The sequence below is a fragment of the Salmo salar genome, chromosome 29, assembly GCF_965601325.2.
Source record: "Salmo salar chromosome 29, fSalSal1, whole genome shotgun sequence".
NCBI classification, from domain to species: domain Eukaryota; kingdom Metazoa; phylum Chordata; class Actinopteri; order Salmoniformes; family Salmonidae; genus Salmo; species Salmo salar.
In genome coordinates this window covers 24,037,236-24,062,925 of record NC_138319.1, presented here as the reverse complement: position 1 = coordinate 24,062,925, position 25,690 = coordinate 24,037,236, and the positions used below count along the sequence as shown (strand labels likewise).

Genomic DNA, 25,690 nt, shown 5'->3' with positions numbered 1-25,690 from the left:
GACTAATTGATCATTAGATAACACTTTTCCAATTATGTTTGCACAGCTGCAAACTGTTGTGATTAAAGAAGCAATGAAACGGTCCTTCTTTAGACTAGTTGAGTATCTGGAGCATCAGCACTTGTGGGTTCGATTACAGGCTCAATATATATATATATATATATATATATATATATATATATATATATATATATATATATATATATATATATATAGTGAGGGAAAAAAGTATTTGATCCCCTGCTGATTTTGTACGTTTGCCCACTGACAAAGAAATGATCAGTCTATCATTTTAATGGTAGGTTTATTTGAACAGTGAGAGACAGAATAACAACAACTGTAACATTCGTCGTATGGAGTGGACCAAACTGCAGCGGGTATACTGAACATCTTCAGTATACCCCTACTTAAATATGATCTCTAATCAGAGGCAATGAGGATCAGCTGCCTCCAATTAGAGATCAACCCAAATATACACAACATAGAAATAGAAGAACTAGAAAGGAAAACATAAAAATAGCTAACATAGATCAAACACACAAAACAAACACTCCCCCTGCCACGCCCTGACCATACTATAATAACAAAATTACCTCTTTACTGGTCAGGATGTGACAGTACCCCCCCCCCCAAAGGTGCAGACCCCGAATGCACCTCAAAAACAACCCACAAAAAGAAACCCAGACATAAAGGGAGGGAAGGGAGGGTGGCCACTGTCACCGACGGTTCTTGTGCTACACCCCCCCTTCCCAATACTCCCCCCTATGGAGGTGGCTCTGGCTCCGGGCTTAGTCCCCAAACTAACCTGCCCACCCCCGCAGAAGACTCTGGGTTGCATAGCACTTCTGTAGGCTCTGGGTCGCAGGGCAACTCTGGCAGCTCCGGACAGTAGGCGACTCTGGCAGCTCCGGACTGGAGGGCGACTCTGGCAGCTCCGGACTGGAGGGCGACTCTGGCAGCTCCGGACTGGAGGGCGACTCTGGCAGCTCCGGACTGGAGGGCGACTCTGGCAGCTCCGGACTGTGGGCCGTCTCTGTCGGCTCCGGACTGTAGGACGTCGCCGGAAGCACTGGACGGGGAACTGTCGCCGGAAGCTCTAGACGGGGCACTGTCGCCGGAAGCTCTGGACGGGAAACTGTCGCCGGAAGCTCTGGACGGGGAACTGTCGTCGGAAGCTCTGGACGGGGAACTGTCGCCGGAAGCTCTGGACGGGGACTGCGCACTGAGGGCCTGATGCGTGGGACTGGCTTTGGAGGCGCCAGACTAGTGACACACACCACAGGGCTAGTGCGAGGAGCAGGAACAGGATGTACTAGACTGGGCAGGCGCACTAAAGGCCTGGTGCCTGGGGCTGGCTTTGGAGGCGCCAGAACCGTAACACGCACCACAGGGCTAGTGCGAGGAGCAGGAATAGCACGTACTGGACTGGGCAGGTGCACTAGAGGCCTGATGCGTGGGGCTGGCTTTGGAGGCGCCAGACTAGTGACATGCACGTCAGGGCTAGTGCGAGGAGCAAGAACAGGACGTACTGGACTGGGTAGGCACACTAGAGGCCTGATGCGTGGGGCTGGCTTTGGGGGTGCCAGACTAGTGACACGCACCTCAGGGCTAGTGCGAGGAGCAGGAACAGGACGTACTGGACTGGGCAGGCGTACTAGAGGCCTGATGCGTGGGGCTGGTTTTGGAGGCGCCAGCCTAGTAACACGCACCTCAGGACTAGTGCGGGAAGCAGGAACAGGGTACACTGGGTCCTGGAGATGCACTGGAGGTCTGGAGCATACGGCCTGCACAACCCTTCTTGGCTGAGTGCTCAACCTAGCCTGGCAACGCTGAGGAGCTTTCACCGATCGCACCGGGCTTTGAATGCGTCTGGGCAATACAGTGCGCATTTCCGCATAGCTCGGTGCTTTCTTGATCCGTCGCTCCCCATAATAAGCACGGGAAGTTGGCTCAGGACTCCGACCTGACTTAGCCACACTCCCCATGTGCCCCCCCCCCCCCCAAATGTTTTGGGGGGCTGCCTCTCGCACTTGCCAATCGGTATGTATAACGCCTCGTAATGTCGCCGCTCCGCTTTTGCTGCCTCCAGTTCCACCTTCGGTCTCTGGTACACCCCAGCCTGCCTCCGGGGTCCTTTCCTATCTAGTATTTCCTCCCATGTCCACGACTCCAGATACCTCTCTCGCTGCTCCCTCTTCCGCTGCTTGGTCCCTGGTTGGTGGGTAGTTCTGTCATAATCTTTGTTGTCTGAGGAGGAGAATCATCGGACCAATATGCAGCGGGTATATTGAACATCTTCTTTTATTCGAAGGAAAAACAAAACACTTACACAAAACAAACGACGAAAACAGTCCCGTAAGGTGCTCAGACTATACAAGGAAACAACTACCCACAAAACCCATGAAGAAAAACCCCTACTTAAACATGATCTCTAATCAGAGGCAACGAGGATCAGCTGCCTCCAATTGGAGATCAACCCAAACATACACAACATAGAAATAGAAGAACTAGAAAGGAAAAAATTAGAAATAGCTAACATAGATCAAACCCAAAATCCCAAAACACACAAAACAAACACCCCCCTGCTACGCCCTGACCATATTATAATAACAAAATAATATCTTTACTGGTCAGGACGTGACAACAACAAAATCCAGAAAAACGCATGTCAAAAATGTTATAAAATGATTTGCATTTTAATGAGGGAAATAAGTATTTGACCCCTCTGCAAAACATGACTTAGTACTTGGTGGCAAAACCCTTGTTGTCAATCACAGAGGTCAGACGTTTCTTGTAGCTGGCCACCAGGTTTGCACACATCTCAGGAGGGATTTTGTCCCACTCCTCTTTGCAGATCTTCTCCAAGTCATTAAGGTTTCGAGGCTGACGTTTGGCAAGTCGAACCTTCAGCTCCCTCCACAGATTTTCTATGGGATTAAGGTCTGGAGACTGGCTAGGCCACTCCAGGACCTTAATGTGCTTCTTCTTGAGCCACTCCTTTGTTGCCTTGGCCGTGTGTTTTGGGTCATTGTCAAGCTGGAATACCCATCCACGACCCATGTTCAATGCCCTGGCTGAGGGAAGGAGGTTCTCACCCAAGATTTGACGGTACATGGCCCCGTCCATCGTCCCTTTGATGCGGTGAAGTTGTCCAGTCCCCTTAGCAGAAAAATACCCCCAAAGCATAATGTTTCCACCTCCATGTTTGACGGTGGGGATGGTGTTCTTGGGGTCATAGGCAGCATTCCTCCTCCTCCAAACATGGCGAGTTGAGTTGATGCCAAAGAGCTCCATTTTGGTCTCATCTGACCACAACACTTTCACCCAGTTGTCCTCTGAATCATTCAGATGTTCATTGGCAAACTTCAGACGGGCATGTATATGTCCTTTCTTGAGCAGGGGGACCTTGCGGGCACTGCAGGATTTCAGTCCTTCACGGCGTAGTGTGTTACCAATTGTTTTCTTGGTGACTATGGTCCCAGCTGCCTTGAGATCATTGACAAGATCCTCCCGTGTAGTTCTGGGCTGATTCCTCACTGTTCTCATGATCATTGCAACTCCACGAGGTGAGATCTTGCATGGAGCCCCAGGCCGAGGGAGATTGACAGTTCTTTTGTGTTTCTTCCATTTGCGAATAATTGCACCAACTGGTGTCACCTTCTCACCAAGCTGCTTGGCGATGGTCTTGTAGCCCATTCCAGCCTTGTGTAGGTCTACAATCTTGTCCCTGACATCCTTGGAGAGCTCTTTGGTCTTGGCCATGGTGGAGAGTTTGGAATCTGATTGATTGATTGCTTCTGTGGACAGGTGTCCTTTATACAGGTAACAAGCTGAGATTAGGAGCACTCCCTTTAAGAGTGTGCTCCTAATCTCAGCTCGTTACCTGTATAAAAGACACCTGGGAGCCAGAAATCTTTCTGATTGAGAGGGGGCCAAATACTTATTTCCCTCATTAAAATGCAAATCAATTTATAACATTTTTGCCATGCGTTTTTCTGGTATTTTTTGTTGTTATTCTGTCTCTCACTGTTTAAATAAACCTACCATTAAAAATATAGACTGATCATTTCTTTGTCAGTGGGCAAATGTACAAAATCAGCAGGGGATCAAATACCTTTTTCCCTCACTGTATATATATATATATATATATATATATATACAGTACGAGTCAACAGTTTGGACACATCTACTCATTCAAGGTTTTTTCTTTATTTTTACTGTTTTCTACATTGTAGAATAATAGTGAAGACATCAAAACTATGAAATATCACATATGGAATCATGTTGTAACCAAAAAAGTTTTAAATTAATCCAAATATATTTGATATTCTTCAAAGTAGCCACCCTTTGACTTGATGACAGCTTTCCACACTCTTGGCATTCTCTCAACCAGCTTCACCTGGAATGCTTTTCAAACAATCTTGAAGGAGTTCCCACATATGTTGAGCACTTGTTGGCTGCTTTTCCTTCACTCTGCGGTCCAACTCATCCCAAACCATCTCAACTGGGTTGAGGTCAGGTGATTGTGGAGGCCAGGTCATCTGATGCAGCACTCCATCACTCTCCTTCTTGTTCAAATAGCCCTTACACAGCCTGGAGGTGGAGGTGTGATGGTGTGGGAGTGCTTTGCTGGTGACACAGTGAGTGATTTATTTAGAATTCAAGGCACACTTAACCAGCATGGCTACCACAGCATTCTGCAGTGATACACCATCCCATGTGGTTTACTCTTAGTGGGACTATAATTTGTTTTCAACAGGACAATGACCCAACACACCTCCAGTCTGTGTTAGGGCTATTTGACCAAGGTCTTTTTGAGGGCTATTTGAGTGCTGCACCAGATGACCTTGCCTCCACAATCACCCGACCTCAACCCAATTGAGATGGTTTGGGATGAGTTGGACTGCAGAGTGAAGGAAAAGCAGCCATCAAGTGCTCAGCATATGTGGAAACTCCTTGAAGACTGTTGGAAAAGCATTCCTCATGAAGCTGGTTGAGAGAATGCCAAGAGTGTGCAAGGCTGTCGTCAAGGCAAAGGGTGGCTAATTTGAAGAATATAAAATCTAAAATATATTCTGATTTGTTTAACTCTTCTTTGATTACGACATGATTCCATATGTGTGTGACTGACGGTTTCAAATTGGTCTTATGTAGCAAAATATGAAATTGTGTTTTTTACATTGGATGAAAGTAGAGACGCAGCGCTACAAAATGGTATATCATACACTACAGTTGAGGAACAATGGGAAAGAAATTTGGCTTTGGAAGTTGATAAACTTGATAAACTATATCTAACCAAGCAAATAGCTCTTTCTGTCAAAATTAGAAACGTGTAATATCTGAAAATGTATCTAGCTAGACTATCTTACCCGTATACATCATTCATTGTTGGACACGTCTCCTGTCGGATGCGATGGTTGCCCTTAGTTTGAAGACGTAATCCAGAGACAGGTGTTTTCTCCATCTCCTTAGCTATCATACTCGAATTCCACTGATTTCAAAACTCAGTCCTCCAAAAAGAGATGCATTTAAAAAAGCAGTGTTAGACAGGATTACCTAGACATACTAACCAGCTGAAATCGACAGAAGCGTTCTATATGGCAGACCAATCCAAACTCATCTCTCGGCATGTCCAGCCAACTCATTATCTCAACCAATCATGGCTAGCGGGAAGGTTGCTCACTTTTTCCATGGCTAAACCAACTAGGCTTGTATTTAACAATTGTATTCGTATTTCCAGGTGGCACACAAGTTTGTTATTAAGGCATATAAAAGTTCACATGTTTGAGAAGGCATTTCTGCCAAAATACGCATTTTTATAAAAAAAAGTTTACATTAGTAGTGACCCGTGAAACAGGTCACTTGCTATTTCATAGTTTTGATGTCTTCACTATTATTCTACAATGTAGAAAATAGTAAAAATATAGAAAAACCCCTGAATAAGTAGGTGTGTCCAAACTTTTGACTGGTACTGTGTGTGTGTGTGTGTGTGTGTGTTATTTATATATATATATATATATACACAGTTAAAGTCAGAAGTTCACATACACTTAGGTTGGAGTCATTAAAACTCGTTTTTCAACCACTCCACAAATGTCTTGTTAACAAACTATAGTTTTGGCAAGTCGGTTAGGACATCTACTTTGTGCATGACACAAGTAATTTTTCCAACAATTGTTTACAGATCGATTATTTCGCTTAAAACTCACTGTATCACAATTCCAGTGGGTCAGAAGTTTACATACACTTTGTTGACTGTGCCTTTAAACAGCTTGGACAATTCCAGAAAATGATGTCATGGCTTTAGAAGCTTCTGATAGGCTAATTGACATCATTTGAGTCTATTGGAGGTGTACCTGTGGATGTATTTCAAGGCCTACCTTCAAACTCAGTGCCTCTTTGCTTGACATCATAGGAAAATCAAAAGAAATCAGCCAAGACCTCAGAAAAAAATTGTAGACCTCCACAAGTCTGGTTCATCCTTGGGAGCAATTTCCAAACACCTGAAGGTACCACATTCATCTGTACAAACAATAGTACGCAAGTATGAACACCATGGGACCATGCAGCTGTCATACCGCTCAGGAAGGAGACGCGTTCTGTCTCCTAGAGATGAATGTACTTTGGTGTGAAAGTGCAAGTCAATCCCAGAACAACAGCAAAGGACCTTGTGAAGATGCTGGAGGAAACAGGTACAAAGTATCTATATCCACAGTAAAATGAGTCCTATATCGACATAACCCGAAAGGCCATTCAGCAAGGAAGTGTCACGTCCTGACCAGTGAAAGAGGTCATTTGCCATAGTAGATGGTCAGGGCATGGCAGGGGGGTTTGTTTTGTATGTATTTTGGGTTTTCTGTTTCTATGTGGGTTTGTTCTAGTTATCTATTTCTATGTGCTGGTTTTCATGTTTGGCTGGGTATGGTTTCCAATCAGAGGCAGGTGTCTTTCGTTGTCTCTGATTGGAAGCCATACTTAGGCAGCCTGTTTTTCCTTTGGGGTTGGTCGTTTTGTTATTTTGTCAAGTGTCTTCATTAAAGTATTGAAAATGAGCACTATCCACGCTGCATCTTGGTCTCCATTTCACGACCCATGTGACAGAACTACCCACCATAAAAGGACCAAGCAGCGTGAGAGGAGGTACCTGGAGTCATGGACATGGGAGGAGATCCTTGATGGAAAGGGACCATGGAGCCAGGCTGGTGAGTACCAGCGCCTGAAGGAGGAACTGGAAGAAGCTAAGAGGGAACGATGGTATTACGAGGCGTTGTATCCTCCAATTGAGGAGGTGAAGAGGCAGCCCCCAAAAACATTGGGGGGGGGGCATAAGGGGAGTTTGGCTTGGTCAGGGGGGAACCCTGACCTAACTTCCCAGGCATTTCAGAGGGAGCCATGGAGTAAACCAGAGCCAGTCGGGGAATCAAGAGCGGATTACGAAGCTAGATTCCGGAGAGAGGGACTGGTGGAAAGGGCACGACGGAGCAGACGCACAGAGGGAAGAGCTCTGCAGTATGGAGTAATGCGCACTATGTCGCCCATACGCACTCACAGCCCGGTGCGGTCGATACAGGCTCCTCAACGTTGTCGTGTGACAGTTAGCCAGCAGCCAGGTAAAAGTGCGCTGGCTCAACGTATCTGGCCTCCAGTGTGGCTCCTCGGCCCAATATATCCTACGCCTGCTCCACGCACGATACCCCGCATTCTCCAGCACAGCCCAGTTCGTCCTGTGCCAGCGCTTTGCCCTGGCCGGGCTAAGGCTAGCCTCGAGCCAGGACCGGTTATGCAAGCTGTAAGCGTCAGACCTCCAGTGAAAATCCATGGCCCAGTATATCCTACGCCTGCTCCACGCACGGTACCTCGCATTCCCCAGCACAGCCCAGTTTGTCCTGTGCCGGCACTCCGCCCTTGCCGGGCTAGTGTCAGCATTGAGCCAGGACGGGTTGTGCTAGCCGCAAGCACCAGACCTCCAGTAAGCCTCCATGGCCCAGCACGTCCGGTGCCGGCTCCGCGCACTCATCTCCCAGTGCGCCCTCCACTCCTCAGCCCGGAGCCTCCAGCGACGCTCCTCAGCCCGGAGCCTCCAGCGACGGTCCTCAGCCCGGAGCCTCCAGCGACGCTCCTCAGCCCGGAGCCTCCAGCGACGCTCCTCAGCCCGGAGCCTCCAGCGACGCTCCTCAGCCCGGAGCCTCCAGCTATGCTCCTCAGCCCGGAGCCTCCAGCGACGTTCCTCAGCCCGGAGCCTCCGGCAACGCCTCCCAGTCCGGAGCCTCCGGCGACGCCTCTCAGTCCGGAGCCTGCGGCGGTGGTCTGCAACCCAGAGCCTTCAGTGGTGGTCTGCAGCCCAGAGCCTTCAGCGGTGGTCTGTAACCCAGAGCCTTCAGCGGTGGTCTGCAGCCCAGAGCCTTCAGCGGTGGTCTGCAGCCCAGAGCCTTCAGCGGTGGTCTGCAGCCCAGAGCCTTCAGCGGTGGTCTGCAGCCCAGAGCCTTTAGCGGTGGTCTGCAACCCAGAGCCTTCAGCGGGGTCGGCAGCGCAGAACCTCTGGTAATGATCCACAGGTCAGGGTTCCAGAAGCAGAGAGATCTGCGGGCAGAACTGGGGCTACGGCTGGAGCCGGAGCCACCTCCGTAGCTGGAGGATTGGCGGAGGGTCTGGGTATAGCACAGGAACCGTCATGGACGGTGGCCACCCTCCCTTCCCTCCCTTTTTGTTTAGGGTTGTTTTTGTGGGGTTTTGGTTGGTGTGCAGTCGGGGTCTGCACCTTCGGGGGGGGGGGGGGTACTGTCATGTCCTGACCAGTGAAAGAGGTCATTTGCCATAGTAGATGGTCAGGGCGTGGCAGGGGGGGGTTTGTTTTGTATGTATTTTGGGTTTTCTGTTTCGATGTGGGTTTGTTCTAGTTATCTATTTCTATGTGTTGGTTTTCATGTTTGGCTGGGTATGGTTTCCAATCAAAGGCAGGTGTCGTTCGTTGTCTCTGATTGGAAGCCATACTTAGGCAGCCTGTTTTTCCTTTGGGGTTGTGGGTAGTTGTTTTCCGTTTAGTCTAAGTGTACCTGACGGGACTGTGTTGGTCGTTTTGTTATTTTGTCAAGTGTCATTAAAGTATTGAAAATGAGCACTATCCACGCTGCGTCTTGGTCTCCATTTCACGACCCATGTGACAGGAAGAAGCCACTGCTCCAAAACCGCCATTAAAAAGCCAGACTACGGTTTGCAACTGCATATGGGGACAAAGATCGTACTTTTTGGAGAAATGTACTCTGGTCTGATGAAACAAAAATAGAACTGTTTGGCAATAATGACCATTGTTATCTTTGGAGGAAAAAGGGGGAGGCTTGCAAGCCGAAAGAACACCATCCCAACTGTGAAGCATGGGGGTGGCAGCATCATGTTGTGGGGGTGCTTTGCTGCAGGAGGGACTGGTGCACTTCACAAAATAGATGGCATCATGAGGCAAGAAAATTATGTTGATATATTGAAGCAACATCTCAAGACATCAGTTAGGAAGGTAAAGCTTGGTCACAAATGGGTCTTCCAAATGAACAATGACCTCAAGCATACTTCCAAAGTTGTGGCAAAATGGATTAAGGACAACAAAGTCAAGGTATTGAAGTGGCCATCACAAAGCCCTGACCTCAATCCTGTTAGAACATTTGTGGGCAGAAGTGAAAGTGTATGCGAGCAAGGAGGCCTACAAACCTAATTCAGTTACACAAGCCCTGTCAGAAGGAATGGGCCAAAATTCACCCAACTTATTGTGGGAAGCTTGTGGAAGGCTACCCAAAACGTTTGACCCAAGTTAAACAATTTAAAGGCAATGCTACCAAATACTAATTGAGTGTATGTAAACTTCTGAACCACTGGGAATGTGATGAAAGAGATTAAAGCTGAAATAAATCATCTACTATTATTCTGACGTTTCACATTCTTAAAATAAAGTGGTGATCCTAACTGACCTAAGACAGGGAATCTTTACTAGGATTAAATGTCAGGAATTGTGAAACTGAGTTTAAATGTATTTGGCTAAGGTGTATGTAAACTTCCGACTTCAACTGTGTATATATATATATATACACACACACACACACACACGGTGGCAAGAAAACTGTATGTTCGGTTGAGGTTATTGCTGCAAAAAGGAGGGTCAACCAGTTATTAAATCCAAGGGTTCACATACTTTTTCCAACCTACACTGTGAAAGTTGAAATTATGTATTCAATATAGACAAGAAAAATACAATAATTTGTGTGTTATTAGTTTAAGCACACTGTGTTTGTCTATTGTTGTGACTTAGATGAAGATCAGATCAAATTTTATGACCAATTTATGCAGAAATCCAGGAAATTCCAAAGGGTTCACATATCTTTTCTTGCCACTGTATATATACTGTATGCCATAATTATACCACATTATACACATAAATATACCCCATATTAATCGATCTCCATGTGAGACAAATTAAACCCTGAATGAAAAATATTGATTTATTTTGCAATCTAACAAACTGCAGCTATAAAACCGTTTCGACCTATTTCCGTAAAGTAAGTAAGCCTCTGAGATTGAATTAGGGATGCAGGCAATTTTTCAGCACAGTCATGGTATGCAAGCAATATTACAAGTCACCCAATAACTTCTTGCAGAAAGTGGCCCTGCTTTCCAACTCAAGACTCTGTAAACTGCAGTACTATGCTCATATTTCAGGACAAATCTACTCTGAAAAATGTTGCTTCATTCATAAGTACATTTGTCTATTCTAGAGGAAATTCAAATGAAAGCAGTTCATTTTACATTTTAGCTTCCAACTAATCAACAATTATGGTGATGCACGTGAGGGTATGTTTAAAAACATTGTGCTTAAGTAAAGTAAACCTACGACTGTGCCAAGCAACTATTGCGAAATAAACATTATAGTATAATTATATTATTCACACTTTGGAAGGATTTCTATGCCTTATTTGTTAGCATATGAAACAGTGTTATTGAAGGACGTCTACGGCATGTCTCCTCTCAGAAACGAGATGTTGAGGAGGATCAGAGAATGCACACAGCTCAACCAGGAGTATCAGCTGTGCTTCCAGAGGGTGCGAGAGAAGCTTCGGGACAACCCCAGCGACAAGCAGTTTGAGTTCAGGTAAACAAAACTAAAAAGCAGGCTTGCTGGAGAAATTAGATCCGGGTTAATTACCTATGCTTATCTTTTCCTATTCTCAGTGACATGTAAAAACATTTTTTTTTTTTACCAATAAAATAGTTCAAAAACTAATTGAGCGCACCTCAAATAAACACTTCATCTGTGTCACTGCAGTGAGAATTACATCTTTGGCAAATTTGACACATTCTGCAAGCGATTGGAGAAGATTGCAGACATGGCCTCCATTTTGGAGGACCTTGCATCTCTGCAACACATGAAAGTGGAGGGGATCGAGAAGATCTTTGTTCGCTATCAGACCATTGTGACCACCACCAAGTCCAAGACCTACAATGTGCTTGACCACCGCAAGTTGGAGGTACTATTTTATTTTATTTATTTATTTGACCTATATTTTACCAGGCAGGTCAATTAAGAGAAACATTGCATTTACAACGATTGCCTGGCAAGAGACATAACGCCTACTGTGGGGCAGGGGGCGGGGATAAAAATAAAACACAGACGGAAGACACTTGGCAACAGTACAGATACATCACCAGACAGACAATGGAAGCAAAGCACATAACGACAAGAGAGGCATCGCCGCACTACATGAAGAGAGTCCTATGGCAACAAACACCATGGCACAAACAATGTTAGGGGCAGACAACAGAACAAGAGAAAACGACAAAGTGTCAGACCACAATACAAGTAGCAGAGCACTACTAAATAGCCAAATGGACAGATAGAGGCAACAAATAATAGCAGCGCAAGCAGCCAGTCAGAAAACAGAGTGAGAGTGTCCATGATTGAGTCCTTAATATCAAATGTATGATGAAGTGCTGGTTGTAAAAACAGACGATAATACCAATTGATCAATCTGGCTATTACAACTGCCATAACTCCATGAAATTGTAATATAATGGTTTCTGTGAGGGTTTTAAGTTGATCAAAAGCGTTGTATTAAATTGTCTCTGAATTGTACGAGTGCTACAGATCCTGCTCTTTGCTCAGTTTGACAGTGACTACACAGAGTTCAAGTTGCAGATCCAAGGCCTCTTCCAGTCTCTCCAGTCATTGCTAGTGACCTGGTTTGAGCAGTCACTAACCGTGAGTTCTCACTGATCCAAAAGTCTCTATGACATCGACGGGTACCAACTAATCTCGAAATGTAAAGCATGTTTCTATGATGATTCGTCACCTTTCACTTTGCTGAATTCTTTCTCTACCATTAGACTGAGCGAATGCTTGACCTCCTCTCTAAGTTTGAGAATGGCGTCGGTAAGCAGCTGGATCTCACAGACAAATACATGGCAGTACTGCAGCGCTATAGCCGAGACCTGGAGCTTGTCAGGAAGCTCTATCAAAAGCAGAAGGACAATCCTCCCATTCCTCGAAACATGCCTCCTGTGAGTCCATGTAGTCCAACTTTTCGTAAATGTGCTGCACATAGCAAATTGGTAGCATTTCATGATAAAAGCATGATGAATTATGTGTTTTTCTTCCAGCATTCAACTTACACATTCACTGTTTTGTTATAGTATAATGTACTCAGACCTCTGTGGCTACTGCAAAATACATTTCACACATTTGCTGGCTGCCCATAGAGCTATGCAGCACTTCCTCAGTTATATTTGATGTGGGGTGACTATGGTGTTAATGTCAAAGCCTGTATGAAATAGGATCTAATGCAGGGCTCTACAACCATGTTCCTGGAGAGCAACCCTCCTGTATTTTTTTCACATCTGATTATAATAATTAGCTGGTTGATGAGATGAATCCGGTTAGATACAATCCGGGATGGAGTGAAAACCTACAGGAGGGTCGCTCTCCAGGAACAGGGTTGGAGAGCCCTGATCTAATGCATTTATCCCTTTTCAGACATTTAAGGCATACTTAACAAATACAGTGTGAAGAACACGGACAGCACATGCAGAATGTCAAGAGTATTTTTGGTCTTCATAGGTTTTAAAATGCTTCTCTCTCTGGCAGGTTGCAGGGAAGATTATGTGGTCGCAGCAACTATTCCGAAAGATTGAGTTACCTATGTCTATCCTGAAAAACAAAATGGACATTCTAAAGGTAGTGTTTTCCAATTTCAATAACATTTCCTCAATTGTTTTGTTTCATATGTAACCTTAAATTAGGTAGATGTGATACTTTGGGTGATACTTTGGGTTGACACTTTTTTTGTCTTTTGGATTCATACTTTTGTGTGGGAAGCAAATCAAAGGAAATTAAATGTAATGTGACATCAATGAAATGTGATATCTACAGTACCTAATTTGTATGGTCCCCAAAGAAAAAGACAGTTTCATCTATACTCTCATTATGTTTAGAATGCATGCCCAGTACATTGCTTCATTTTGAGCATTATGCTAGTGTAGATATTGTTACAGAGACTCATGCTTCTCTTTTTGTCTGGCAGACCCCTGAGATGAGGAAGGTGATCAGAAGCTATAACAAGATGGCCGCCGTTCTCCTTGAGTACGAGCTCCTGTACCACAGAGGCTGGAGCCAAGCCGTGGAGATGGGCCGTCACGGCCTGAATGCATCGCTGCTCGTCAGAGACCCAGAAACAAAGGTTCTGCCCATTCCAAAGTGCCACTAATGTCGACATTATATTCAGACAATGGCCTTTTACTTAGAGGCCAAAGCTATAGAACTAGGCAACACCTTGCATTATTTTTCATAATGTCAACATTATATAAGCGTAAATTTGAGATTTACATTAACATTTTTGTAATTTAGCAGACGCTCTTATCCTTAGCAACTTACAGGAGCAATGAGGGTTAAGTGCCTTGCTCAAGGACTCATCAGCAGATTTTTCACATAGTTGGCTCGTGGATTCGAACCCGCAACCTTTACGTTATTGGCCCAACGTTCTTAACCGCCATGCCTACCCTCTCCAATTTCTCTCTGTTAACTCACCCTTCAATATTGTGATTCTTGTCTGCCCAGACAATATATGTTAATCTTGACTCCTTGGTCCTGGAGGTTCTGCATGAGGCTAAGTGCATGCATAAGCTTGGCATCGCCGTCCCAACGGTGATCCTGAATATGTGTGCCAAAGAAGTCGAGCTGAAGGCCCAGCAAAACAGGTGAGATATTACTGATTGAATCAAGTGCTTCAGTAATCAAGTGTTGAACTTAACCAAAACACTCTGTATCTCCCAGGACCAGGTTTGGTGATCAGGTGTTGACTATGGGTCTAATGTACAATACATGTCTATTTGAAGTTGAAGCAAAAAAGTTGAAGCAAAAATGCCCTTGGTATCACAGAGGATGTTTTAATAGTGAAATCCCTTTGTCCCAGGCTACAGGAAATGCTGCAGGACTTTGAAGCAGTCTTATCCAGGATCCCTCCCATCCTCCTCCCCCTGATGCAGCCCTTCATCAGACACGTGGAGAACTCTCTCTCCCCAGGGCTCACTACTCTCTCCTGGACATCACTCAACACTGACAGATGTGAGAGAAACACTCTGTAGTTTACTGGTAAAATTCGACAGGGTTCTCCTATTCCAGTCCTGGGGACGTTTGTACAGTATGTGTGCAGGCGTTTGTTCCAACCCTGAGGTAATACACCTGATTTAGCTAATCATAACCCATAAGGAGGATTATGATTGGGTTAAATATCTGAATCAGGTGTGTTACTGCAGGGCTGGATTGAAGCATTGAATTCGGGATTGTGTTCTTTCAGTAATATTCAGACTTAACCAAACAGACTGTCATTTTCTTGTAGTCATAGAGAATGTATATGGAGTACTGCAAGAACTGGAGCAAGTTGCAAAGGTTGCCATGGATACACTGGAGTGTCGCATTGAGAGAATCCTACAGGCCATGTCATCCACTGCCCTGCTGGTGCTGCCCGAGGATATGCCCGTTTCATCCCAAAACTTTCATAGCCAAGCTGAGGACACTGTGAGGTCTGCTGGGAAGGCACTGAGCGTGTGAGTGCTGACTGAGCTCTACAAATTATACAGAAAGGTCAATTATGCCGATGTTGGGTTAGTCCAATATGTGAAATCTTAGTGTCATTACATGGTTTGATATGGACTTGCAACAAGTGACCAACAGACAAAGGAAAATAAATGATTGGTGTTTTCAGAGTAATCGTCTCTCTATTACCATTACCAACAACAGCATCATTGATCAAATCAACAGGGTATCATTGTTTGAAACGTTTGCTCAGTTTCACTTCAGCTGTTTATCTTGGTTTCACTGCAGCCAAAGTAAACAAGTGGAAATGTCTATGTACGAGATGACTGATGAGCTGAAAAAGAGGATGACGCCAGCAGAAGTAGTCAACCTAGAGGTGGGTTAGTGTGACTGACTCGGGGGAACAGCGCAAGTTTTCAGGTCTCGGGACAAAGTTACTTTTCACACAAGTGTGGTTCAAGAAACCACCTCTGTTACATTAGCAGTAAACGCACAACTACACCTGTCAACAATGATAGAGCATTTGTATAACGCCTCAGTGTTCTCTGATCCAGGGGTCTCTCCAGTGTCTACACCCGGATGCTAAACAGAAGACACGCTGTCAGTCATGTCTAGCCTGTTGCTTTTACAACCTGATGGCTCAACTGTGCCAGAGGAACACAGAGGCCCTGGTCAAAGGTGAGATTTCCGATTGTTCTTTTACCTATGTGAGGTCGTCGGGGTTGGGATCAACTCTGTTTTAATCAAACCAAGACATTAATTCAAATGCAACAATTTAATGAAAACAATACACATTGGTAATAATAGTTAGTTGCTTTTGACTGAGTACCAAAACTGCCCTAAACTGACGTATGTTTTCCTATAATCATTTACATTTTCATAGCTACAAGGTCATCCCTTGATTCTCTGAGGCGAAGGCTTCATGTGGCGAGTTCCAAGTACCAGTCATCCTCGTACCTGAGTCGACCACAGGTCCAGGTTCCTCTCTTCAAGGCCTCTATTCAGCTGGCCATTCCCAACATCGTCCTCAAGCCCAGTCTGGAGGATATCCAGGTACTCCTTGACACATTTAAAGAAATAGTCCACAATCAAAGTTTGTTGGCAAATTGGATAGAAAAGATTAATGGAAAATATATATATTTAAGTCTATTTTATGTTGTGAATATACACATTAGTGTGTTTATTGCTATCTCTTCAATATTCAATTATTTTCCACTGATAAATCACATAGTATGGTGGCATTGTCCTCTGTTTTTGTCCCTTGCTTGTGTCTCACAGAGTACTGTCAACAAAGTTGTGAGCATTGTGCTGTCAATGGCTACAGAAATCCCACTATGGACATTTTCCCATCTACATCACAAGCAGCTTCAGGTATGCTTGCTATCTGGTCGATGTATCTGCTGCTTATTACGTCTGCGGTGTTGCCTTGGACTTTTCTGCTCTAACCCACTGTGAATATTTCTTATTGTTGTATATTTGATGAATTTGTACCTTTTCTCCATATAGTGTGTTTTATTTATTTTTAGTGGTATTGTGTGTTGTCATATTCACTGTTGGCCGGGTCGTCTTGTAAATGAGAATTGGTTCTCAATTGACTTATCTGGTTAAATAAAGGTGGAATAAATAAATAAAATAATTCAACTAAAGATTCCTGAATGGTATTACTATCATATTGTTTTCTTATAATTATTCCTACCTTAAATATTGTTCAGAAATTGAATGTAAGAAGTGATCCAAATTGGGGTCTTTCCCTGTGCCCCTCCCCAGGCAGAGCAGGCTGCAGTGAGGGACGCTGGGGACGACGGCCCCCTGACCAAGCAGCTGGTCCTCAAGCCCCTGGACCGGCAGCTGGCCGAGCACAAGGACGTCACCAAGGCCGTCATCCAGCTGGGTTCCATCGTGTCCTCCCTCAGGACCGAGGCCGAGGACGTACTGCAGGAGTTCCATCACTTCTCCACCCTGTGGAATCAGGTCTGCTGGGCTGGAAATGTTAGCGATACATAAAAGAATGCTGGTGGCATCATCTTTGAATGATCCGTTAGTATTCAAGTTCTACCAGAGCCAGGATGTACGAAGCCAAGAGTGAAAGAGAGAGACACAATGTCGATGAATTGATGTACTGTATACAATGATTTGATATGATTTGATCATATTCGACCGTTCGGATTTATATAACATGACTCGTATTGTTCTCCCCAGGACCCAGAGGAGGAAGTGAAAACCTTCCTGGAGACCAGTCCATCCCTCCCAGCGTTCAGCACTCAGATTTCCTCCTACTCTGTTAGTGACATTCACTCATTGTTTTACATATTGGATGGGTGTCATTAGATTTTGATCTGTTTGATGTGTTACTTGCTCACCTCATGCAGAAAATGGAAGCTCAGATTGAAGACTTGCCAGCCTCCTGCACTGTGGGTTCAGTCCTGTTCCACACAGACCACCTTAAGCTCTCCCTGACCCAGGAGTGCCGTGCCTGGAAACGGGCCTTTGGAGCTGCGCTGAACAGCCAGGCCTCAGCCGACATGGCCGACATCTACTCCTTTGTGGACGGCCTGACCAAGAGGCTCCAGAGGCCTGTCGAAGACCTGGAGGACGTTAGGGGAGCCATGGCCTCTCTCCGAGAGGTCAGAGAGGCAGAGATCCGGATAGATGCCACCATCGGCCCCGTGGAGGAGTCATTTGCCCTGCTCAACCGCCACGAGTTGATCTTCAGCGACGGGAATGCTGAGAAGGTGGACGGGCTGACGTACGCCTGGAGGAACCTCAATGCACTGGTGGGTGGAAAATGAAACCTGTCATGTATTTCACATGTCACGTTTTCTCACCTGACATTTTATTGTTCCTCTATTCACTTGTCCTGTGTGGAGTGTGGTTTCTGATGCCAAACATTCTCTTGATTTCTGCATGGCTTGTCATTCATCTTGTAATCCACTGAGGCAAAATATAAGAAAAGGAATTTGGAATTTGACAAAGTTTAAGACTCACATACATCGACTGTGGTAGTTGTTGCAGCCAACCAAGATATATATTCTGTACATGTGGCAGTAGAGGGCAGCAAACCACTGAGTATGTGATGAACATGCCCTTCTTGCTCTCTCTCTCTCGAGTATGAGTCAATGATGGTGGATAAATGAAGGCCGTTTACCATTTTTATTTATGTCACGGTTCCTGTCTGCTGTAAGGCCCAGTGCATTCAAAAACATGATTTTCCTTGGTTTTATATTTATATATTTACACACCATGCAGTTGGAATAATACTGTGAAATGGTGAGAATTATGATAATGCCCTTTAGTGTAAGAGCTGTTTGATAAGACCGCCTGAAACGTCCACATCTTTAAGTAGGATGGATTTTTGGCCTGCCTGGTGTCATCACCAGGCAGTAAATTAGTTAGACTAAAGATAAAGAGTTCCAAACCTCTCTGCCAGCTTGACCATTTTAATTGAAAACAATCACAGTAAGGTATTTAATTGTTACCCAGAATTTATTTGATATTGAGATATATAACGGCTGCATTGGACCTTTAAGGGCTGGCTCTCCCATAGGCACCAATGATTTAGCAGCTTGGTCTGGTCTGCTTAGTTCATTAACTGTAAATTAATCAGAAAAAAGGAGCAAGTGAGATGTCTCACTCACTGTCCATCAAAAGGTGATGGAAACCCAAAACACCCTGGTGAAGATTCAACCTGCCATGAAGGCAGACCTACTGTCAGGGGTGGAGACCTTCCAGAACTCTGTCCAGATCTACTACTCAGATTATGACAAAAGGTAGAATACAGTTATCTTTTCCATTCAGACATTTTGCTCAATAGTTGATAGATTCCTGTAATCCACATGTTTTATGTTCATCAAGTGGCCCTGGAGTGGAGGGGTTGACCCCAGATGAAGCCAGCGACAGACTGCAGAGCTTCCAGGCCCAGTTCAATGAGCTGTGGAGAAAATATGTTACCTACTCTGGAGGGGAGGAGCTATTCGGCCTCTCAGTTAACGGTGACTATTCTCACATTCATATCCATATTGAAATACACTGTTTCCTGGACCCATATTTTACATATCCTTGGACTTCAAAACACATTCAATGGAGATTCAGGACTAGGCTAATATGGCTAATATCTCTCATTAACAGAATATCCCGATCTTCAGAGAATTAAAAGAGAGCTGGGTCTTTTGTCGAAACTTTACACGCTCTACAACTCTGTCACTGAAAGTGTCACTAGTTACTATGATATCCAATGGGCTGACCTAAACATAGACAAGATCAACAATGAACTGCAGGATTTCCAGAACAGGTAGAATCCCATGGACTGTGATATGTACATGTCAATATGCTGTATTGGAAAATAATCTAAACGATAGATAACAGTTCAAATTGAGTTGCTGACTAATCCTTGTGAACATTGTGATTACTCTATTTTTCCACTTTCCATAAGAATCCGGAAACTTCCCAAGGCGTTGAAGGAGTGGCAAGCCTTTAGTGACCTGAAGAAGACAATCGATGACTTCAACGAGACGTGCCCCCTACTTTACATGATGGCTAACAAGGTGAAACAATACCTTTAATTTAATCATCTACAACTCATATTGCTTTTCCTGAAGTTTGTCCCTTTCAATCCCCTCTCCCTTTCAGGCGATGATGTCCAGGCATTGGAGCCGCCTGAGTGACCTCACAGGTCATATCTTTGAGGTGGAGTCGGAGAGCTTTGCCCTCAGAAACATCATGGAGGCACCACTGCTCAAATACAAAGAGGATATTGAGGTACTATGTCACCAAATCACCTCACCAAAATGGGCAAACAATATACTTGTAAAATAGAATTAGGCGTACTGTGTTTATCTGGACAGGATGTGTGCATCAGCGCGGTGAAGGAGAGGGACATTGAGGCCAAACTGAAAGACGTAGTGGCAGAGTGGAGCAGTCACACGCTCACCTTCGCCCCCTTCAGGAACCGGGGGGAACTGCTACTGAAGGGTACTGACACTGCAGAGAAGGTGGCCCTCATGGAGGACAGTCTGATGGTGCTGGCCTCGCTCATGAGCAACCGGTAGGTACCACCACACCCTCATGTCTGATTTGATCAACTGGGTTTCGAACCCAGGTACCATATTATTAGTAATCAGACATTAATTCAGAATTAAATTCAATGTTTACTGTATCTCTTCTAGGTGACCATACAGATAGTTGTCGATGGCGGCAGGTAGCATAGCGGTTGAGCGGCAGGTAGCGTAGCGGTTTGAGAATTGGGCCAATAACCGAAAGGTTGCTATTTCGAATCCCTGACCCGACAAGGTGAAAAATCTATCTGTGCCCTTGAGCAAGGCATTTAACCCTAATTGCTCCAAGGTCACTGTTAATAATGGCAGACTCTGGCCGTGACCCCACTCTCCAAGGGTGTCTCAGGGATATGCAACAAAAAACACATTTCCAATTCACACGTGCATTAATACCCACTGTACATGTGTGAAATTATACTTTCCCAGGTATAATGCCCCATTCAAGCCTTCCATCCAGCAGTGGGTGCTGAAGCTGTCTAACACCACTGAGGTCATAGAGAAATGGTTGACGGTTCAGAACCTGTGGATCTACCTGGAGGCCGTATTTGTCGGAGGGGATATCGCTAAGCAGCTGCCCCAGGTCAGAACAAGCTGAACCATGCCCTGTTTACCTGTTGATTCACTATTGTTTCACTTGAATGTGGATTCAATTGGAACTTAGTGTGGATTCCAGGCTACTCAAGTAAGGATATGGCCACTAAATCTGTCCCATATAGGAAGCCAAGAGGTTCCAGAACATTGACAAGTCCTGGCAGAAGATCATGCAGCGAGCCCACGAGGTGACAGGTGTGGTGCAGTGCTGTGTGGGGGATGAGACCCTCAGCCAGCTGTTGCCCCATCTTCTGGAGCAGCTGGAGGTGTGTCAGAAGTCTCTGAGCGGCTATCTGGAGAAGAAGAGGCTTGTGTTCCCTCGGTTCTTCTTTGTCTCCGACCCTGCTCTACTGGAGATCCTGGGACAGGCCTCAGACTCCCACACCATACAGGTACTGGACTGGACAAACTAAAAACATTCTATGGCTGGGTTACGTTAGGGCAACATTTTCTTCTACTGTTTCTCCATGTCTGGTATGGCCATAGATACCATAGATACACTACCATGCCAAAAGTATGTGGACACCTGGTCATAATAATGTCCCTCTTTATGTCCAAAAACCTCAGTAATCCAAAGGCACAAAGCGCACTCTCAACACCCAGACAAAAAGTCAAAAAAGTACAATAAAAGTTCATAGAAACATGTCAAACGATGTTTAAAATCAATCCTCAGGTTGTTTTTGTCATAAATAATCAATAATATTTAAACCGGACAAAAGCTTCGTCAATAGAAAAGGAAAAACAAGAAAGGTGCGCTCCCAATCACGCGCAGGACTCGTGTCTGGAAATTTCCACTGTCCACTCATTGAAAGTGCTGTATCTCCCTCATTTTTCAGAGTAAAAGCCTGAAACAATGCCTAAAGACTGGTCACATGTAGAAAAAGCCATAGAGATCGTGAACTGGGTCCTAAGTCTTTGTATGGTGGATAGGCTTTCAATGGAAAAACAGCCTTTCAAAATAATAGTACTTCCTGGATGGATTTTCCTCAGGTTTTCGCTTGCCATATCAGTTCTGTTATACTCACAGACATTATTTTAACAGTTTTGGAAACTGTAGAGTGTTTTCTTTTCAAATCTACCAAGTATATGCATATCCTAGCTTCTGGGCCTGAGTAGCAGGCAGTTTAATTTGGGCACGCATTTCATCCAAAATTCCGAATCTGCCTCCTACCCCAGTGTAGTTAACCCACTGTTCCACAGGCACTGATGACATGGATGTTGAGTAAGGCAGCCCCCCGCACCTCTCTGATTCAGACGGGTTGGGTTAAATGCGGAAGACACATTTCAGTGGAATTCATTCAGTTGTATAACTGACTAGGTATCCCTTTCCTTCTTCAGTAAGGCCATTCTGCTGTCAATGTTTGTCTATGGAGATTGCATGGCTGTGTGCTCGATTTTATACATTAACATTTACATTTTTACATTTAAGTCATTTAGCAGACGCTCTTATCCAGAGTGACTTACAAATTGGTGCATTCACCTTATGATATCCAGTGGAACAACCACTTTACAATAGTGCATCTAAATCTTTTAAGGGGAGGGGGGGTTAGAAGGATTACTTTATCCTATCCTAGGTATTCCTTAAAGAGGTGGGGTTTCAGGTGTCTCCGGAAGGTGGTGATTGACTCCGCTGTCCTGGCGTCGTGAGGGAGCTTGTTCCACCATTGGGGTGCCAGAGCAGCGAACAGTTTTGACTGGGCTGAGCGGGAACTGTGCTTCTTCAGAGGTAGGGAGGCGAGCAGGCCAGAGGTGGATGAACGCAGTGCCCTTGTTTGGGTGTAGGGCCTGATCAGAGCCTGAAGGTACGGAGGTGCCGTTCCCCTCACAGCTCCGTAGGCAAGCACCATGGTCTTGTAGCTGATGCGAGCTTCAACTGGAAGCCAGTGGAGAGAGCGGAGGAGCGGGGTGACGTGAGAGAACTTGGGAAGGTTGAACACCAGACGGGCTGCGGCGTTCTGGATGAGTTGTAGGGGTTTAATGGCACAGGCAGGGAGCCCAGCCAACAGCGAGTTGCAGTAATCCAGACGGGAGATGACAAGTGCCTGGATTAGGACCTGCGCCACTTCCTGTGTGAGGCAGGGTCGTACTCTGCGAATGTTGTAGAGCATGAACCTACAGGATCGGGTCACCACCTTGATGTTAGTAGAGAACGACAGGGTGTTGTCCAGGGTCACGCCAAGGTTCTTAGCACTCTGGGAGGAGGACACAATGGAGTTGTCAACCGTGATGGCGAGATCATGGAACAGGCAGTCCTTCCCCGGGAGGAAGAGCAGCTCCGTCTTGCCGAGGTTCAGCTTGAGGTGGTGATCCGTCATCCACACTAATATGTCTGCCAGACATGCAGAGATGCGATTCGCCACCTGGTTATCAGAAGGGGGAAAGGAGAAGATTAATTGTGTGTCATCTGCATAGCAATGATAGGAGAGACCATGTGAGAATATGACAGAGCCAAGTGACTTGGTGTATAGCGAGAATAGGAGAGGGCCTAGAACAGAGCCCTGGGGGACACCAGTGGTGAGAGCACGTGGTGTGGAGACAGATTCTCGCCACGCCACCTGGTAGGAGCGACCTGTCAGGTAGGACGCAATCCAAGCGTGGGCCGCGCCGGAGATGCCCAACTCGGAGAGGGTGGAGAGGAGGATCTGATGGTTCACAGTATCAAAGGCAGCAGATAGGTCTAGGAGGATGAGAGCAGAGGAGAGAGAGTTAGCTTTAGCAGTGCGGAGAGCCTCCGTGACACAGAGAAGAGCAGTCTCAGTTGAATGACCAGTCTTGAAACCTGACTGATTTGAATCAAGAAGGTCATTCTGAGAGAGATAGCAGGAGAGCTGGCCAAGGACGGCACGTTCAAGAGTTTTGGAGAGAAAAGAAAGAAGGGATACTGGTCTGTAGTTGTTGACATCGGAGGGATCGAGTGTAGGTTTTTTCAGAAGGGGTGCAACTCTCGCTCTCTTGAAGACGGAAGGGACGTAGCCAGCGGTCAAGGATGAGTTGATGAGCGAGGTGAGGTAAGGGAGAAGGTCTCCGGAAATGGTCTGGAGAAGAGAGGAGGAGGAGGAGGAGGGTCAAGCGGGCAGGTTGTTGGGCGGCCGGCCGTCACAAGACGCGAGATTTCATCTGGAGAGAGAGGGGAGAAAGAGGTCAAAGCACAGGGTAGGGCAGTGTGAGCAGGACCAGCGGTGTCGTTTGACTTAGCTAACGAGGATCGGATGTCGTCGACCTTCTTTTCAAAATGGTTGACGAAGTCATCAGCAGAGAGGGAGGAGGGGGGGGGGAGGGGGAGGAGGATTCAGGAGGGAGGAGAAGGTGGCAAAGAGCTTCCTAGGGTTAGAGGCAGATGCTTGGAATTTAGAGTGGTAGCAGAGACAGAAGAGGAAAATGTAGAGAGGAGGGAGTGAAAGGATGCCAGGTCCGCAGGGAGGCGAGTTTTCCTCCATTTCCGCTCGGCTGCCCGGAGACATGTTCTGTGAGCTCGCAATGAGTCGTCGAGCCACGGAGCAGGAGGGGAGGACCGAGCCGGCCTGGAGGATAGGGGACATAGAGAATCAAAGGATGCAGAAAGGGAGGAGAGGAGGGTTGAGGAGGCAGAATCAGGGGATAGGTTGGAGAAGGTTTGAGCAGAGGGAAGAGATGATAGGATGGAAGAGGAGAGAGTAGCGGGAGAGAGAGAGCGAAGGTTGGGACGGCACAATACCATCCGAGTAGGGGCAGAGTGAGAGGTGTTGGATGAGAGCGAGAGGGAAAAGGATACAAGGTAGTGGTCGGAGACTTGGAGGGGAGTTGCAATGAGATTAGTGGACGAACAGAATCTAGTAAAGATGAGGTCAAGCGTATTGCCTGCCTTGTGAGTAGGGGGGAAGGTGAGAGGGTGAGGTCAAAAGAGGAGAGGAGTGGAAAGAAGGAGGCAGAGAGGAATGAGTCAAAGGTAGACGTGGGGAGGTTAAAGTCACCCAGAACTGTGAGAGGTGAGCCATCCTCAGGAAAGGAACTTATCAAGACGTCAAGCTCATTGATGAACTCTCCAAGGGAACCTGGAGGGCGATAAATGATAAGGATGTTAAGCTTGAAAGGGCTGGTAACTGTGACAGCATGGAATTCAAATGAGGAGATAGACAGATGGGTCAGGGGAGAAAGAGAGAATGTCCACTTGGGAGAGATGAGGATTCCAGTGCCACCACCCCGCTGGCTAGATGCTCTCGGGGTATGCGAGAACACGTGGGCAGACGAGGAGAGAGCAGTAGGAGTAGCAGTGTTATCTGTGGTAATCCATGTTTCTGTCAGTGCCAAGAAGTCGAGGGACTGGAGAGTAGCATAGGCTGAGATGAACTCTGCCTTGTTGGCCGCAGGCCGGCAGTTCCAGAGGCTGCCGGAGACCTGGAACTCCACGTGGGTCGTGCCGCTGGGACCACCAGGTTAGAGTGGCAGCGGCCACGCGGTGTGAAGCGTTTGTGTGGCCTGTGCAGAGGGGAGAGAACAGGGATAGACAGACACATAGTTGACAGGCTACAGAAGAGGCTACGCTAATGCAAAGGAGATTGCAAAGGAGATTGGAATGACAAGTGGACTACACGTCTCGAATGTTCAGAAAGTTAAGCTTAAGCACCTGCAGCAACGGGTGTGGCTGCTATAGCCGAAACCACTAATTTGAAGGGGTGTCCACATGTATTAATTGCTTGGTGTTTTAACTATTGTTTCAATGTGTAACTGTGCAGTCTGCATGATGTTTTTTGACTGCATAAAATGAAATCAATCAAAATCAATCAAATGTAGTGAGGTTCTAGTTCTATCATTTGTCATTATCACAAATTAAACCTCTCTCAAACTGTAACTTGTCTTCTCCTTTGGGTACAGGCTCATCTGCTGAGTCTTTTCGACAATGTGAACTGTGTGGTTTTCCATGATAAGAACTATGACCAGATCCTAAGCTTCCAGTCCCAGGAGGGAGAGACAGTAGACTTGTCTGAACCTGTTTTAGCTCAGG

The 25,690-nt window shown here is 45.9% G+C and overlaps 1 protein-coding gene across 1 annotated transcript in view; it reads left to right on the top strand.

Moving 5' to 3' along the window:
- The window catches only part of dnah5l (dynein, axonemal, heavy chain 5 like), a 76,305-nt gene that overhangs the window by 11,104 nt on the left and 39,511 nt on the right, over positions 1 to 25,690 (top strand). Inside the window, exons 13-37 of the mRNA XM_082970631.1 lie at positions 11,012 to 11,131; positions 11,306 to 11,507; positions 12,143 to 12,238; positions 12,364 to 12,537; positions 13,121 to 13,210; positions 13,557 to 13,712; positions 14,090 to 14,229; positions 14,445 to 14,596; positions 14,871 to 15,078; positions 15,356 to 15,443; positions 15,622 to 15,745; positions 15,951 to 16,120; positions 16,346 to 16,438; positions 16,835 to 17,038; positions 17,267 to 17,347; positions 17,437 to 17,841; positions 18,716 to 18,834; positions 18,920 to 19,056; positions 19,193 to 19,355; positions 19,497 to 19,608; positions 19,694 to 19,822; positions 19,909 to 20,108; positions 20,545 to 20,698; positions 20,835 to 21,101; positions 25,561 to 25,689. Coding sequence (XP_082826757.1) covers positions 11,012 to 11,131; positions 11,306 to 11,507; positions 12,143 to 12,238; positions 12,364 to 12,537; positions 13,121 to 13,210; positions 13,557 to 13,712; positions 14,090 to 14,229; positions 14,445 to 14,596; positions 14,871 to 15,078; positions 15,356 to 15,443; positions 15,622 to 15,745; positions 15,951 to 16,120; positions 16,346 to 16,438; positions 16,835 to 17,038; positions 17,267 to 17,347; positions 17,437 to 17,841; positions 18,716 to 18,834; positions 18,920 to 19,056; positions 19,193 to 19,355; positions 19,497 to 19,608; positions 19,694 to 19,822; positions 19,909 to 20,108; positions 20,545 to 20,698; positions 20,835 to 21,101; positions 25,561 to 25,689 — 3,913 coding nt within the window. The remainder of the gene's footprint in view (positions 1 to 11,011; positions 11,132 to 11,305; positions 11,508 to 12,142; positions 12,239 to 12,363; positions 12,538 to 13,120; positions 13,211 to 13,556; positions 13,713 to 14,089; positions 14,230 to 14,444; positions 14,597 to 14,870; positions 15,079 to 15,355; positions 15,444 to 15,621; positions 15,746 to 15,950; positions 16,121 to 16,345; positions 16,439 to 16,834; positions 17,039 to 17,266; positions 17,348 to 17,436; positions 17,842 to 18,715; positions 18,835 to 18,919; positions 19,057 to 19,192; positions 19,356 to 19,496; positions 19,609 to 19,693; positions 19,823 to 19,908; positions 20,109 to 20,544; positions 20,699 to 20,834; positions 21,102 to 25,560; position 25,690) is intronic.